Source organism: Chiloscyllium plagiosum, unplaced genomic scaffold, assembly GCF_037043375.1.
Source record: "Chiloscyllium plagiosum isolate Xiang-an unplaced genomic scaffold, Cpla_swu_hap1 HiC_scaffold_39, whole genome shotgun sequence".
Taxonomy (NCBI): domain Eukaryota; kingdom Metazoa; phylum Chordata; class Chondrichthyes; order Orectolobiformes; family Hemiscylliidae; genus Chiloscyllium; species Chiloscyllium plagiosum.
In genome coordinates, this window is record NW_028270177.1 from 25,267,051 (window position 1) to 25,279,930 (window position 12,880).

Here is a 12,880-nt window from a genome sequence, read left to right on the forward strand (position 1 = left end):
TGGATAGATGTGGGACAGGAATGGCTGTTGGAGGTTCCTGGTTACAGGTGTTTCAGTAAGATTAGGGAGAGTGGGAAAAAAGGAGGGAGGGTGGCATTGCTAATTAGAAATGGTATAACGGCTGCAGAAAGGAAGTTTGAGGGGGATCTGCCTCTGGAGGTAGTATGGGCTGAAGTCAGAAATAGGAAAGGTGCAGTCACCTTGTTGGGTGTTTACTATAGGCCCCCCAATAGCAGCAGAGATGTGGAGAAACAGATTGGGAAACAGATTTTGGAAAGGTGCAGAAGCCACAGGGTCGTAGTCATGGGCGACTTCAACTTCCCAAATATTGATTGGAAGCTCTTTAGATCAAGTAGATTGGATGGGGCGGTGTTTGTGCAGTGTGTCCAGGAAGCTTTTCTAACGCAGTATGTAGATTGTCCAACCAGAGGGGAGGCCATATTGGATTTGGTACTCGGTAATGAACCGGGACAAGTGGTGGACTTGTTAGTGGGTGAACATTTTGGTGATGGTGACCACAATTCTGTGACTTTCACCTTGGTTATGGAGAGAGATAGGTGCGCACAACAAGGTAGATTTTATAATTGGGGGAAGGGAAATTACGATGCTGTAAGGCAGGATTTGAGGAGCATACGTTGGGAGCTTAGGCTGTCAGGGAAGGATGTGGTGGAAATGTGGAACTTTTTCAAAGAGCAGATACGACGTGTCCATGATATGTATGTACCTATCAGGCAGGAAAGAAATGGTCGTGTGAGGGAGCCTTGGTTGACGAGAGAGGTTGAATGTCTGGTAAAGAGGAAGAAGGAGGCTTACATAAGGTTGAGGAAACAGGATTCAGACAGAGCAGTGGAGGGATACAGGATAGCCAGAAGGGACCTGAAGAAAGGGATTAGGAGAGCTAAGAGAGGGCATGAAAAATCGTTGGCGGATAGGATCAAGGATAACCCCAAGGCATTTTATGCGTATGTGAGAAACCTGAGAATGACGAGAACGAGGGTAGGTCCGATCAAGGACAGTAGTGGGAGACTGTGTATTGAGTCGGAAGAGATAGGAGAGGTCTTGAACAAGTACTTCTCTTCAGTATTTACGAACGAGAGGGACCGTATTGTAGAAGAGGAGAGTGTGAAATGGACTGGCAAGCTAGAAGAGATACCTGTTAGGAAGGAAGATGTGTTGGACATTTTGAACAACTTGAGGATAGACAAGTCCCCCGGCCCTGACGGGATATATCCTAGGATTATGTGGGAAGCAAGAGAGGAAATTGCAGTACCGTTGGCAATGATCTTCTCGTCTTCACTGGCAACGGGGGTGGTACCAGGGGACTGGAGAGTAGCGAATGTTGTGCCCCTGTTCAAAAAAGGGAATAGGGATAACCCCGGGAATTACAGGCCTGTTAGTCTTACTTCTGTGGTAGGCAAAGTAATGGAAAGGGTACTGAGGGATAGGATTTATGAGTATCTGGAAAGACACTGCTTGATTAGGGACAGCCAGCACGGATTTGTGAAGGGTAGGTCTTGCCTTACAAGTCTTATTGAATTCTTCGAGGAGGTGACCAAGCATGTGGATGAGGGAAGAGCAGTGGATGTAGTGTACATGGATTTTAGTAAGGCATTTGATAAGGTTCCCCATGGTAGGCTTATGCGGAAAGTCAGGAGGCATGGGATAGAGGGAAATTTGGCCAATTGGATAGAAAACTGGCTAACCGGTCGAAGGCAGAGAGTGGTGGTAGATGGTAAATATTCAGCCTGGAGCCCAGTTACAAGTGGAGTTCCGCAGGGATCAGTTCTGGGTCCTCTGCTGTTTGTAATTTTTATTAATGACTTAGATGAGGGAGTCGAAGGGTGGGTCAGTAAATTTGCAGATGATACGAAGATAGGTGGAGTTGTGGACAGTGAGGAGGGCTGTTGTCGGCTGCAGAGGGACTTAGATATGATGCAGAGCTGGGCTGAGGAGTGGCAGATGGAGTTCAACCCTGCCAAGTGTGAGGTTGTCCATTTTGGAAGAACAAATAAGAATGCGGAATACAGGGTTAATGGTAGGGTTCTTAGTCAGGTGGAGGAACAGAGGGATCTTGGGGTCTATGTACATAGATCTTTGAAGGTTGCCACTCAGGTGGTTAGAGTTTGTAAGAAGGCCTATGGAGTATTATCGTTCATTAGCAGAGGGATTGAATTCAAGAGTCGTGAAGTGATGTTGCAGCTGTACAGGACTTTGGTTAGGCCACAGTTGGAGTACTGTGTGCAGTTCTGGTCGCCTCACTTTAGGAAAGATGTGGAAGCTTTGGAGAGGGTGCAGAGAAGATTTACCAGGATGTTGCCTGGAATGGAGAGGAAGTCGTACGAGGATAGGTTGAGAGTTCTCGGCCTTTTCTCGTTGGAACGGCGAAGGATGAGGGGTGACTTGATAGAGGTTTATAAGATGATCAGAGGAATAGATAGAGTAGACAGTCAGAAACTTTTTCCCCGGGTACAACAGAGTGTTACAAGGGGACATAAATTTAAGGTGAAGGGTGGAAGGTATAGGGGAGATGTCAGGGGTGGGTTCTTTACCCAGAGAGTGGTGGGGGCATGGAATGCGCTGCCCGTGGGTGTGGTAGAGTCGGAATCATTGGCGACCTTTAAGCGGCATTTGGATAGGTACATGGATGGATACTTAATCTAGGTTAGAAGTTCGGCACAACATCGTGGGCCGAAGGGCCTGTTCTGTGATGTATTGTTCTATGTTCTATGTTCTATGAAGGTTTCACGTGACGCATTTTTAAAGGGCAAGACCGCATTGGTGTTGATTTCTTAAAAATCTTTGCATCATTTAAAGTATGAGTTTCTTCTGTTTGCACAATACTGTATTGTACCTGGAGAGAGAGAGGGAGAGGGACAGGGAGGGAGGGTTACTGTGCAGGTGCAAGATAGTGTGCGTGCAAAAGCACGTGTATGCTGTGTGAGAGAGTGTGTGTGTGTGCCAGAGAGAGTGCACATGTGAGAGAGAATGCGTGCATGAGAGAGAATGTGTGTAAGAAACAGAATATGCGTGTGCAAGTGTGTAAGACAGTATGAGCGTGAAAGTGTCTGAGAGTGTGTCAGAGTATGTATGTGACAGAGCGAGTACGTATATATGTGTGCGAGTGAGAGTGAGATGAAGTATGTGATTGAGTGTGTGAGAGTGAGTGAGAGAGAGTGATTATGAATGAATGAGTGAGTCTGAGCGAGAGTGTGGGTGAGAGTAAGAGAGTGTGAGAGAGTATAGGAGAGAATGTGTGAGACAGAATTTGCAAGTGTGTAGATGGGAGTGAAAATGTGTGAGAGACAGAGTGCGCGAGAGAGTGTGAGAGAGACAGTGAGAGTGTATGTGAGCATGCGTGTGTGTGACAGTGTGTGTGTGTGAGTGTGTGTGTGTGTGACAGTGTGTGTGTGCGCGCACGCGCATGTGTCTGCGTGTGCTATTTATGGCTTTGCATTTCACTTTTCAATCACCTGCTTTAGATTCATTAAATGACAAGCTGTAACATACACACTTGCAGATACTGACATTACCTAGGACATGGATTGACATTAATAGACTTGATTCTTAAGATAAAATCTTGCTTGTTGAAGCTACTCAGCATCAGAACACAACATGAATAATAGGAACTGTCTATTGGTGAGATTGGAAATCAAACACTTCAAAGGCAAATCAAATTTGAGCCAATACATAATTTGATAAGCAAAAGTGTGAAGCTTCGAGCTCAGCTGAAAATGCACTGAAAAAGTCAAGGAAGCATTCTTTGGTGAGGTATAAATTAGACTAAAGCAGATAGATGTGGATTAAGGATTAGAACAGTTGTTTTATGTTAGGGTAGTTTGAATTAAGCACAATTTCTTCCACTGCCTCTGATGTTTATTACTGAAATCTATTGGGAATACCACATTTCACTATGTTTATAGAATTCCTACAGAAGCAGGCTATTCTGCCCATCAAGCCCACACCAACCCTCCGAAGAGCATCCCACCCAGACCCACTCTCCTAATCTATCCCTGTAAGACTGCATTTAGCATGGCCAGTCCACCTAACCAGCACATCTTTGGACTGTGGGAGGAAACTGGAACACCTAGAGAAAATCCACACAGATCCCTGGAGAATGTGCAAACTTCACACAGACAGTTGCCCGAGGGGGGAATCGAACCTGGGCCCCTGACGCTGTGAGCAACAGTACTAAACATTGAGCCACTGTGTTGCCCTACAGTGCCACCACCAAATCCGTCAATTGCTGTAAGTTGTATCCAGCGAGGATGTTAAATAATATGCTGTGGAATGGAACACTTCTTATTTTTGCAAATTGTGTTAACCAATAAACATTCGCGAGTGGCAGCGTGCCTCCGATGAACCGTTAGAACATCTCTGAGTGACCCAATAGTATATTAGAGCCAAAAGCCGACTCCAGGAAAGCACCTCTTTAATGCACTAACTTTAGTTCCATTTTACGTATGGCTTTTCTGGGAAAGATCCTTTCAAAGTCCTGCAAAAACGGCCTATTCTCACCCATTTATAAAGGGTGCTCAGAAGAATACACGTAAAGGGGACACACTGCACAATCACCATCCTAGGATGTGAAGCAACAATTTGAATTTATACCCCATCTTGTCAATAAACTCAAGGAGTTTGGAAGCCACTGGAACAGAAGTAATGCCTGTCAGAAACAACGCTATTAATAATGTAACTGGACGTCCGTGTTTTATTTAACATATAAGCCTGAGAAACGCCCAAACATAAATATATTCTGGTACTCGTGAGATGGTCTCAGTGATGTGACTCATTCTAACAAAAGTGTTCTATCGATAACTGACCTGTTATGTTTATCTTCGCTGACCATTTGGAAGTTCCATCCAATACACTCTGCTTTGCTGCTTTCAAATGTTGTGCATAGTCCTCTTTAGAAACTACAAACTGTTCCCGGATCAGCTCAAAGATCTCCGGCTTGTTTTTCTCTCTGATTTTCATCCTTTCCTTCATGGCTGTGATGATGTTTTGTGTTTTGTCCTCTGCACCATGTTTTGAGCTTTTCTCAGCTGCTCCTGACATTGGAAACGAGAGGTCAGTCAGTCATTCAGAATTTTAACTGAGCTGGGTTTATAAAGTAAAAACTACAAATGATCTGCGTTTATAAAAGAGAAGCTACCCAAACAATTCTGATGGCCTGACTTTGGTGCAGTAAACCATTTCAAATTACTTTCTCTGAAAATGAATTCCCAACAGCTACAACCTCTGGCTGAACAAAACTCCTTACATCACACCGTTCAATTGCATCTCTACAACAAAAAATTCAATACGTTCTGCTACTTTTATTTAATTATAAACCTCAAAGACAATCTCACAAGAAAATATAGATAAATGCCTGATGCCTAAAGACTTTGTAACCGAAGGAATCACTGGATTGCTTATTCCTTGACTTTTCCAGCAAAACAGTTCAACTTTTGGTAATTTTTATAAATAGCAAAATTTGAACTGGCAAAGTTGCTAATTCATGGATAGTTGCCCCATCTTTATAAAATTAAGTTGTTAAATATCTCAGTTAAATGGATTAATGTGACTTATGTGAGGTTTATTTGTAGCATTGGTTAAAATCCACAAACATTTCTGCCCCACTTTCTAAACCACTGCTGGTTTGCCTTCAACGTTTGTGTACATTCCTTTAATTTTCTACAGAATATGCCAAACTCTTATTGCGAGAAGGTTAGTGATAAGATATTAACATGATTGGGGGACCCAGGTGAGGGGAGGAGGAGGAATGGGGAGGGCGTGGACAGGAATTATCAAAGAGGTTAATGGGAATGTAAGATGGATTGAGGGAAGAACCTGAGAAAAGCCTCAGAATCATAAACAGAATGGGCTGGTTGCGTCTTAAATGCAAAGTGGGAATGCAGCCTGTGGTCTAAAAGACCTTCAGAGGTCTGGCCTTGGGGATTACTGATGGCCGGAAGAGATTTGGAATGATATTGCTGTAGCAGGACCTCCATACAACAGGTGGCAATAGTGAGGAGAGCATGTTAATTCCTTTCGTCCCCTTCCTGCTGGAAGCAGTGTTTTTGGCAAGTTGGTAGAATGTGGGGACAGAGGTCATGGGCATGAGACATGGAGTGAAGGAACAGAAGGCCAGGATGTGCAAGTAGCCAGTTTCTGATGCTGGCTGGAGAACCTTTTCAGGGATTTGGAGCTGGCATTTAGATACTGGATACTTAGCTGAAAGTCAGGGTAGGAAGGGCCTAGAGGAAAGAATGTACTCTCCCCCACTATCGCCACCTGTTGTATGGAGGCCCTTCTACATTCAGTAATGTCATTCCAAATTTCCTCCCGTCATCAGTAATCCCCAAGGCTAGACTTCTGTAGTTATTTTGGACTGAAATACTGAAGGGAAAATCACGTTTAACTAACTTACTTGCATTGTTTGAAGAGGTAACAGAGAGTTGATGGGAGTAATACTGTTTAAAGTGTGTAGGAATTTCCAAAATATGTTGATATGGTGTCACTCAACAGATCTGTGAGAAAACCTATAGCTCATGCAATAAATAGGCCATTAGCAACATGGTTACAAATGGTTAAAAAAACACAAAGGTATTTTAGAGGAGTGATGAGAAACAGACAGTAATAATTAATGGTGTTTTTTGGGGTGATGGAAGGTCTGTAGTGCATATTAAGATCTAGACATTGTTTATGTGTGCAGATGTAACATGAAAACTATGAGGAGCACAGTACAGAGCTCTAAAAGGTCAAAGACAAATTGGTGGAGTGGACTGATACGTAGCAGATGGTGTTCAATGCAAAGTGTGAGGTGATGCATTTTGGTAAAAACAACATGGAAATATAGTATCAAGTAAGAGCAGTATTTTAAAGTGTGCAGGAGCAGAAAGTAAGGAATCAATATGTATGTCACTAAAGGTGACAGGACAGACAGAGTCAGCAGATAATAAAGTAGACAGTATCCTAGACTTTATGAACAGGAGCACTGTAGCAATTCTAATGAGATTGGTCAGGTGGACCTCACAGAATATGTTAACCTCGTCTAATCAGGGAGCCCTGGCTGACAGATATAAGCATGAGTGTCAGGCATCCTGTTCACTCTGAGCGCTGGCTCTGAGGGAGCTGGATCAGCGTCAAGGACTTTCCACATGTAAATAAAGGGTGATTTGGTGACACCGTGCTGTCCTCTGAGGAATTATTTCAAGCCTATCTTACCAAAGCAAGGAGTTCAGGTGGAACCTGCACAAGGCACTCATTAGAACTCAGCTGGTGTACCATGTACCATTCTGAGTGGCACACTTTAGGAAGGATGGGAATCCATTGGAAAGAGTGCAGAAGCAGTTTTCGGTAATGGTTCCAGGGATGGGCACTTCTGTTATATTTTCTTTCTAACTCTTTCTCTTTGAATTCAATTTTTCTTTCCCTCTCTGTATTTTGCTCTCTGCGCATAATTTTGCTGTGAAAGCAACATTCTAGCTTGGAATTAATTTTGCAAGGTGCTGCAGGTCTCAGTGAAGAATCTTCAATCTGAATAGTTGAAAAGATACACAGTTGCATGCTGTCTCCACAGAGATCCTACAGCCCCTCTGGAGTGAACTACCATGTTGCTGCCTGAAAACAAAACTCACACAAAAAAAAATCAATAGGTAGCTCTAAGCATGACAAGCAGTGGCTGTGTGTCTACTGCTGACTGCAAAATCCAGGCAGTAAAACTGACATTTCTTTTTCTCACACTTGCTCACTGTTTCTCTCCCTTTCACAGATTAGGACATATAATAACTGGTCAGTGAAAATACTCACGTTGTAAACAATCGGCATTTAGAAGGTCTTGACATTTTTCATGGCATTTGACACCACACTCTGTACAACGCATGCCTTGCCTGGCTATGCCCCAGAGCAGCCCTTCACATTCATAGCAATAGGTAGGAGTTGTCGCAGTCCAAACCTCAAAGTTATGCGGAGTGGTTGATGACATTGGGTAGATTAAGGCCTGCAATGTTTTCTTGTAAACATGTGCTTTCTGTTAAAAATAAGATCGAGAAAATTTGGGTGTTTGTTATTATGAAGCACTGATTTAAAAACTTTAAGAAAATTTACTTCAATACGCCATGTTACAATTAGGTTTAGATTCCCTACAGTATGGAAACAGGCCCTTCGGCCCAACCAGTCCACACCGACCCTCCGAAGAGCAACCCACCCCCCTCTGACTAATGCACCTAACACTATGGGCAATTTAACACAGCCAATTCACCTGACCGCACATCTTGGACTGTGGGAGGAAAACCGGAGGAAATCCACACAGACACGGGGAGAATGTGCAAACTCCACTGAGTCGCCCAAGGCTGGAATTGAACCTGGGACCCTGGTGCTGTGAGGCAGCAGTGCTAACCACTGAGCCACCATGCCGCCCTATAAAACTGGCTGTGCTTGAAAATGGTATCACTGGAACCAACAGCATCTCTTCAACTCTGGACATGAGAATTCTTCTGTACATTGCTTTTGCCAATTGATTCATCCAAATCTTTCCTTTCGAATCAATTAAATATTTTGCTGTAGATATATTTCACAACAAGGAATAGGAATCTACTCTGTAAAGCAAACAAGTTGCAACCCTGAAAGGCTTGCATAGAAAAATACAAATGAGAGAATTTGTTAACATAGTTCTTTAGTGTTTCATTTGTGTCAATTATCAGAGGAATTTGTCAGGTTTTGTATCTGTAAAAACATCATTACAGATTATTTCTCAGAAACACAGAGTGTAATATGCTTGTGGTGTTGAGTTTTGAATTCGGAAGTTTTCTGTTCTGTAGCTCTCCATTAGCCTGGCTCTGAAGTGCAGATGGGAGGATTAATTTCTAATCCAGCCTGTCTTCTCAAGGTCACCGCTCAGGCGCTCTCTGTGGGAAGTCAGGTATTTGTATCTGCTGTAAGTTCTGAGGTGAATTAGGGGTCATCTAGTTGCTCGGAAATTAAATCTCCAGGTCAGAGTCAGCATGAAATGACCGACTTTTTTTTCCCCCCAAGTATTTTACATTTGTAACAAGGCTTGTGATTTGTTGTGTGAAACCTGTGAGTGATATTAAAAGCTACTTCAGTTAGAGATGTGGAGCGAATACTTTAAAAACGGAGACACTGAGACTTCACGAATCTCATTTTTTTAATTTTCGTGTTTGCAATTGGTCTTGAATTTGGGGAGATAAACATCAATGTGATTTTTTCACTTTGTGTGACAATGTGGGGGCAGATGTGCTAAAGTGAACAGTAGCACACCACCCCCACTGCTGAGGTGGCTAGACTTATCGTGTAGGCAAAAGTGAGGACTGCAGATGCTGGAGATCAGAGTCTAGATTAGAGTGGTGCTGGAAAAGCACAGCAGGTCAGGCAAGAGGAGCAGGAAAATCGACGTTTAGGGCAAAATCACTTCATCAGGAATGAACAGGAATGACTTATCGTGTGCCAAGCTGCTAGACAAGAGTTGATAGAAGTGTCATAAACGAGAATTTTGCCTTATCAGACGACCCGATACGGACATGCCAGGACTTCAGAAGCTGAAGTCTCTCAATCTTTTAAAGGCTGGCAGCCTGTGTACCCTAAAGGCTGACAATCGGGGCCTGGCGATCCAGGAGCAGGTAGGTCAGGGTTCTTTATCTTCAAGAGGGGGCTTCAGGGGAAGGAGTGTCAGGGAAGAAGGTATTTGGTTGGGGTCTGGTCAGAGACGAGGGGCAGGACTGTGGATTTCAGAGGCCACCCACTTGGCCATCACATCCTGGCCTGCAATTGCACCTCCCCCCTTCAGGTTGAGGCATTGTAGTCTCTCCCTTCCACCCAAAGCTGGAACTAAGGTCTCCCTGATTTCCCAGCAGGGAAACTGGCCACTATCTTTGCATGCTGGGAAGGCAGGTAAGCAAGGAGACATAGTAATGGGCAAAATCAACAAAACTAGGGTTCACATTTCAGGTGACAGAATCACACTTACCAAGTCTTCATTATTTATTGATGTTCTGTTGACCATGGCTAAAGATATACCTGCTTTTCGGGCAGCTAGAGTCTGTTGAGATAGATTAATATACAAATAGTGATGAGAAGGCATTTAAAAAACATACTCCAGGGAACTAATGAATGTCTATTGTAATGTTTTGCAAAGTAAAATGTGTATTAAAGCTTTTGTATTCTCCTAGAACCCTGGGGATGATTCTTCATGCAGTTATAACTGATGATTAACTTAGAACCAGTATATTATCCAAGAATCAATAGATGCTACTGATCTAATCAAATCGGATCTGGCTTTATCCAGTGACACTTAGAATAAAGAACAAACCCTCTGCCCCATCATCAGTGAGCCTGAGTTTTTTTTTCTTAATATGCTGTCAGGCCTAACTTCAATTATAGATTTGTGGCTATGGGATATTGAATGGGTTGATGTTCTGAATTGTTCCCTTGCTGTTCACAGGAGGAAAACAAAAGAAAGTTACCAAAATAATCCAACTTCAGAATAGCAAATAAAAGTCTTTATGAAAACAAAACTGCGAGGGAGTGTTTGGCTTTCACTTGGCAACTGTCAGCAGTGAGATGTTAGAAATGTGGAAATCACTGTGTAGGGAATCATGTGTAGGCATATCTCATTAGCTGCTGGTGAACACATTGCAGCTTTTCTTGAACAGGGTATTTAGTCAGTCAAGTGACCTTCAACCCAAGGTTGAGCAATTCTGTTGTATAAGAATGCTGATATCACTGACAGCACAAAATGCATATTTAATCTGCTCTTTATTAACTCAAGGTACTATACTCCATATATTTAGCTGTTCAAACGATCTGCAGAGTATTGGGCGATAAAACAAACGGTCCTAAAGCCTTTCCTTTCAAGGGCTTGATCATAAAAATGTTAAGCATGTGCAAAATAAGGGCTATTGCATCGTTTGTGAAAGTGAGCAATGGACAAAATCTGGATGGGATTTTGCTGGTGCTAATTGGAACCAGTGATGGGATTGGGGAAGAAAAGGACCACTGAGTGGGAAGGCAGGAAATCCCACCTTCTTTTCCGCAGTCAGCCATTTTCATGGAATCAGGGGAGGGAACAGATCTTGGAACCTGTCTGCTCCTCTGAAGGAGGCCATGTGGTTAACTTTTCAAAAATGTTCACAGTATGTGAAATAACTCCACAAAGGCTGGTATCCCATCACCAAGTCACCCTTTATTTATGCGTGTATTGTACATGACACTGACCCAGCTAGCTCAGAGCCGGCTCCTAGAATGAACAGAACGCGCTGACACTCCTGTTTATATCTGTCAGCCAGGGTTCCCTGATTGAACCAGGTTAACAGCCCCAATCAGGGAACTCCTATTCTATGAGATCCACCTTGGCTGATCTCATCCCAATCACTACAGCAGGGGGTAAATCGTAGAAGCTACACTAACTGCACAAACCATACTGGAGGCAGAAAGAAGCTAAGACAGAAGTAAAAAAGGTTTTGCCTCCTCTATGGTTCATCATGAAATGATGTCAGAGTGCTCAGTAAGGCGAGCCATGTTTGTGCTGTGGCTGAAAGCTGGAACTATCCAGTAAACAACATGGTTGGTAAATTGTCAGTTTTAGAAGCAACAATCTGTTTGACTTGAAATGCCAGCTCACCGGGCTTGCTTGAAAACACAACAATGAATAAGAATTAGACTTTCAAATGCTTGCAAGCTTTGTTGTCAAATACAAGCTCTGAGTTGTGGAAAACATACAAGGTCATTAACTTTCACGCAGTGATACAACGTCTGATCTTTTTCATTGCTTAAAAGACAGGAGAAAAAAAATGGATGTTTAGAGAAGAAATCTTATTCAACACTTGATGAGATTTCGGGAAGAGAATTCTCCGAAAGCATTTCACATACACTCCCTAAACCATTCCAAAAAAACTGCACCTTATGTTATGCTAATTAGCTGACCTGGAAATAATGAATGTAAACAGCACAACTTCATGTTGTTGCAAAACCTACCAGTCACATTAAGATCAGCCAAACAAGGCTGATATAGTTTTCAGTGAAACATATAATCAGTTTGTTGTGAATATTTTCATTACTTGTCAAAACCTATCATATTGCATATGTACAACTTTGAACAGAATTACTGTAATTCCAGGATACCTAATTGCATACGACAATACATCTAAAAGTAAGCTCGGAGAGCATTGTTAAAATGTGGATGCCGACATGCAAATATTGTGGAATATTTACTGGAGGACAAGAGAACACAACTAAAATTATCATTTTGAAATAAAATACTGCAGCTGTGTTTAAAGAAAAAGTGTTACCATTGCAGTAAGTTTGGCATTTTGTGTCTGTCAAACTGTAGCTCAGCTCAGCACAGGAAAATGCTGTTAATTTCTTCTAAAACCAGATGTTGGATGTGATACCAAAGACTAAAATCATGTAATCACAATTATTGTTTGTGAATATTTAACCACAAAAATATTTAAATTCTTATGGAGATCGAGTAAGGATTTCCATTCATTTAGGATATTTTCTTAACATGCTTACTTTTCCTGAAAAATGTAACTCAGTTCTGAAGATGTACATCATTTCATATGCTTTACAAACTGTTGTGGAATGGAGCTATTTAGCATTAACTCCCCAACCTACACTAAGAGGTGGTCAACAGATTTGGACAGTTCAGATAAAGCATAGTAACATTACCAGTTTCCATTCAGATAACTCCAGCTTTCACATCATTCTTAAATTTTGGCGGAAACACCATAGTCTAAGGTCTTTATGCCAAAGTATAATGGAGGTCCATTTTTGTATCGGACCTTCCCGGTCCATCAAATACATGTAAATAATACCTTACCATAAGACCATAAGACATAAGAGTGGAAGTAAGGCCATTCGGCCCATTGAGTTCACTCCG

At 42.4% G+C, this 12,880-nt stretch overlaps 1 protein-coding gene across 6 annotated transcripts in view; it reads right to left on the reverse strand.

Annotated features, from left to right (window-relative positions):
* Positions 1–12,880, reverse strand: part of unc13c (unc-13 homolog C (C. elegans)) — a 582,280-nt gene that overhangs the window by 243,518 nt on the left and 325,882 nt on the right. For all 6 annotated transcript variants that reach the window (XM_087981434.1, XM_087981433.1, XM_087981432.1 and 3 more), the window contains 3 exons: positions 9,968–10,039; positions 7,792–8,011; positions 4,821–5,048 (listed from right to left, as the gene is read on the reverse strand). In XM_087981434.1, coding sequence (XP_087837560.1) covers positions 4,821–5,048; positions 7,792–8,011; positions 9,968–10,039 — 520 coding nt within the window. The remainder of the gene's footprint in view (positions 1–4,820; positions 5,049–7,791; positions 8,012–9,967; positions 10,040–12,880) is intronic.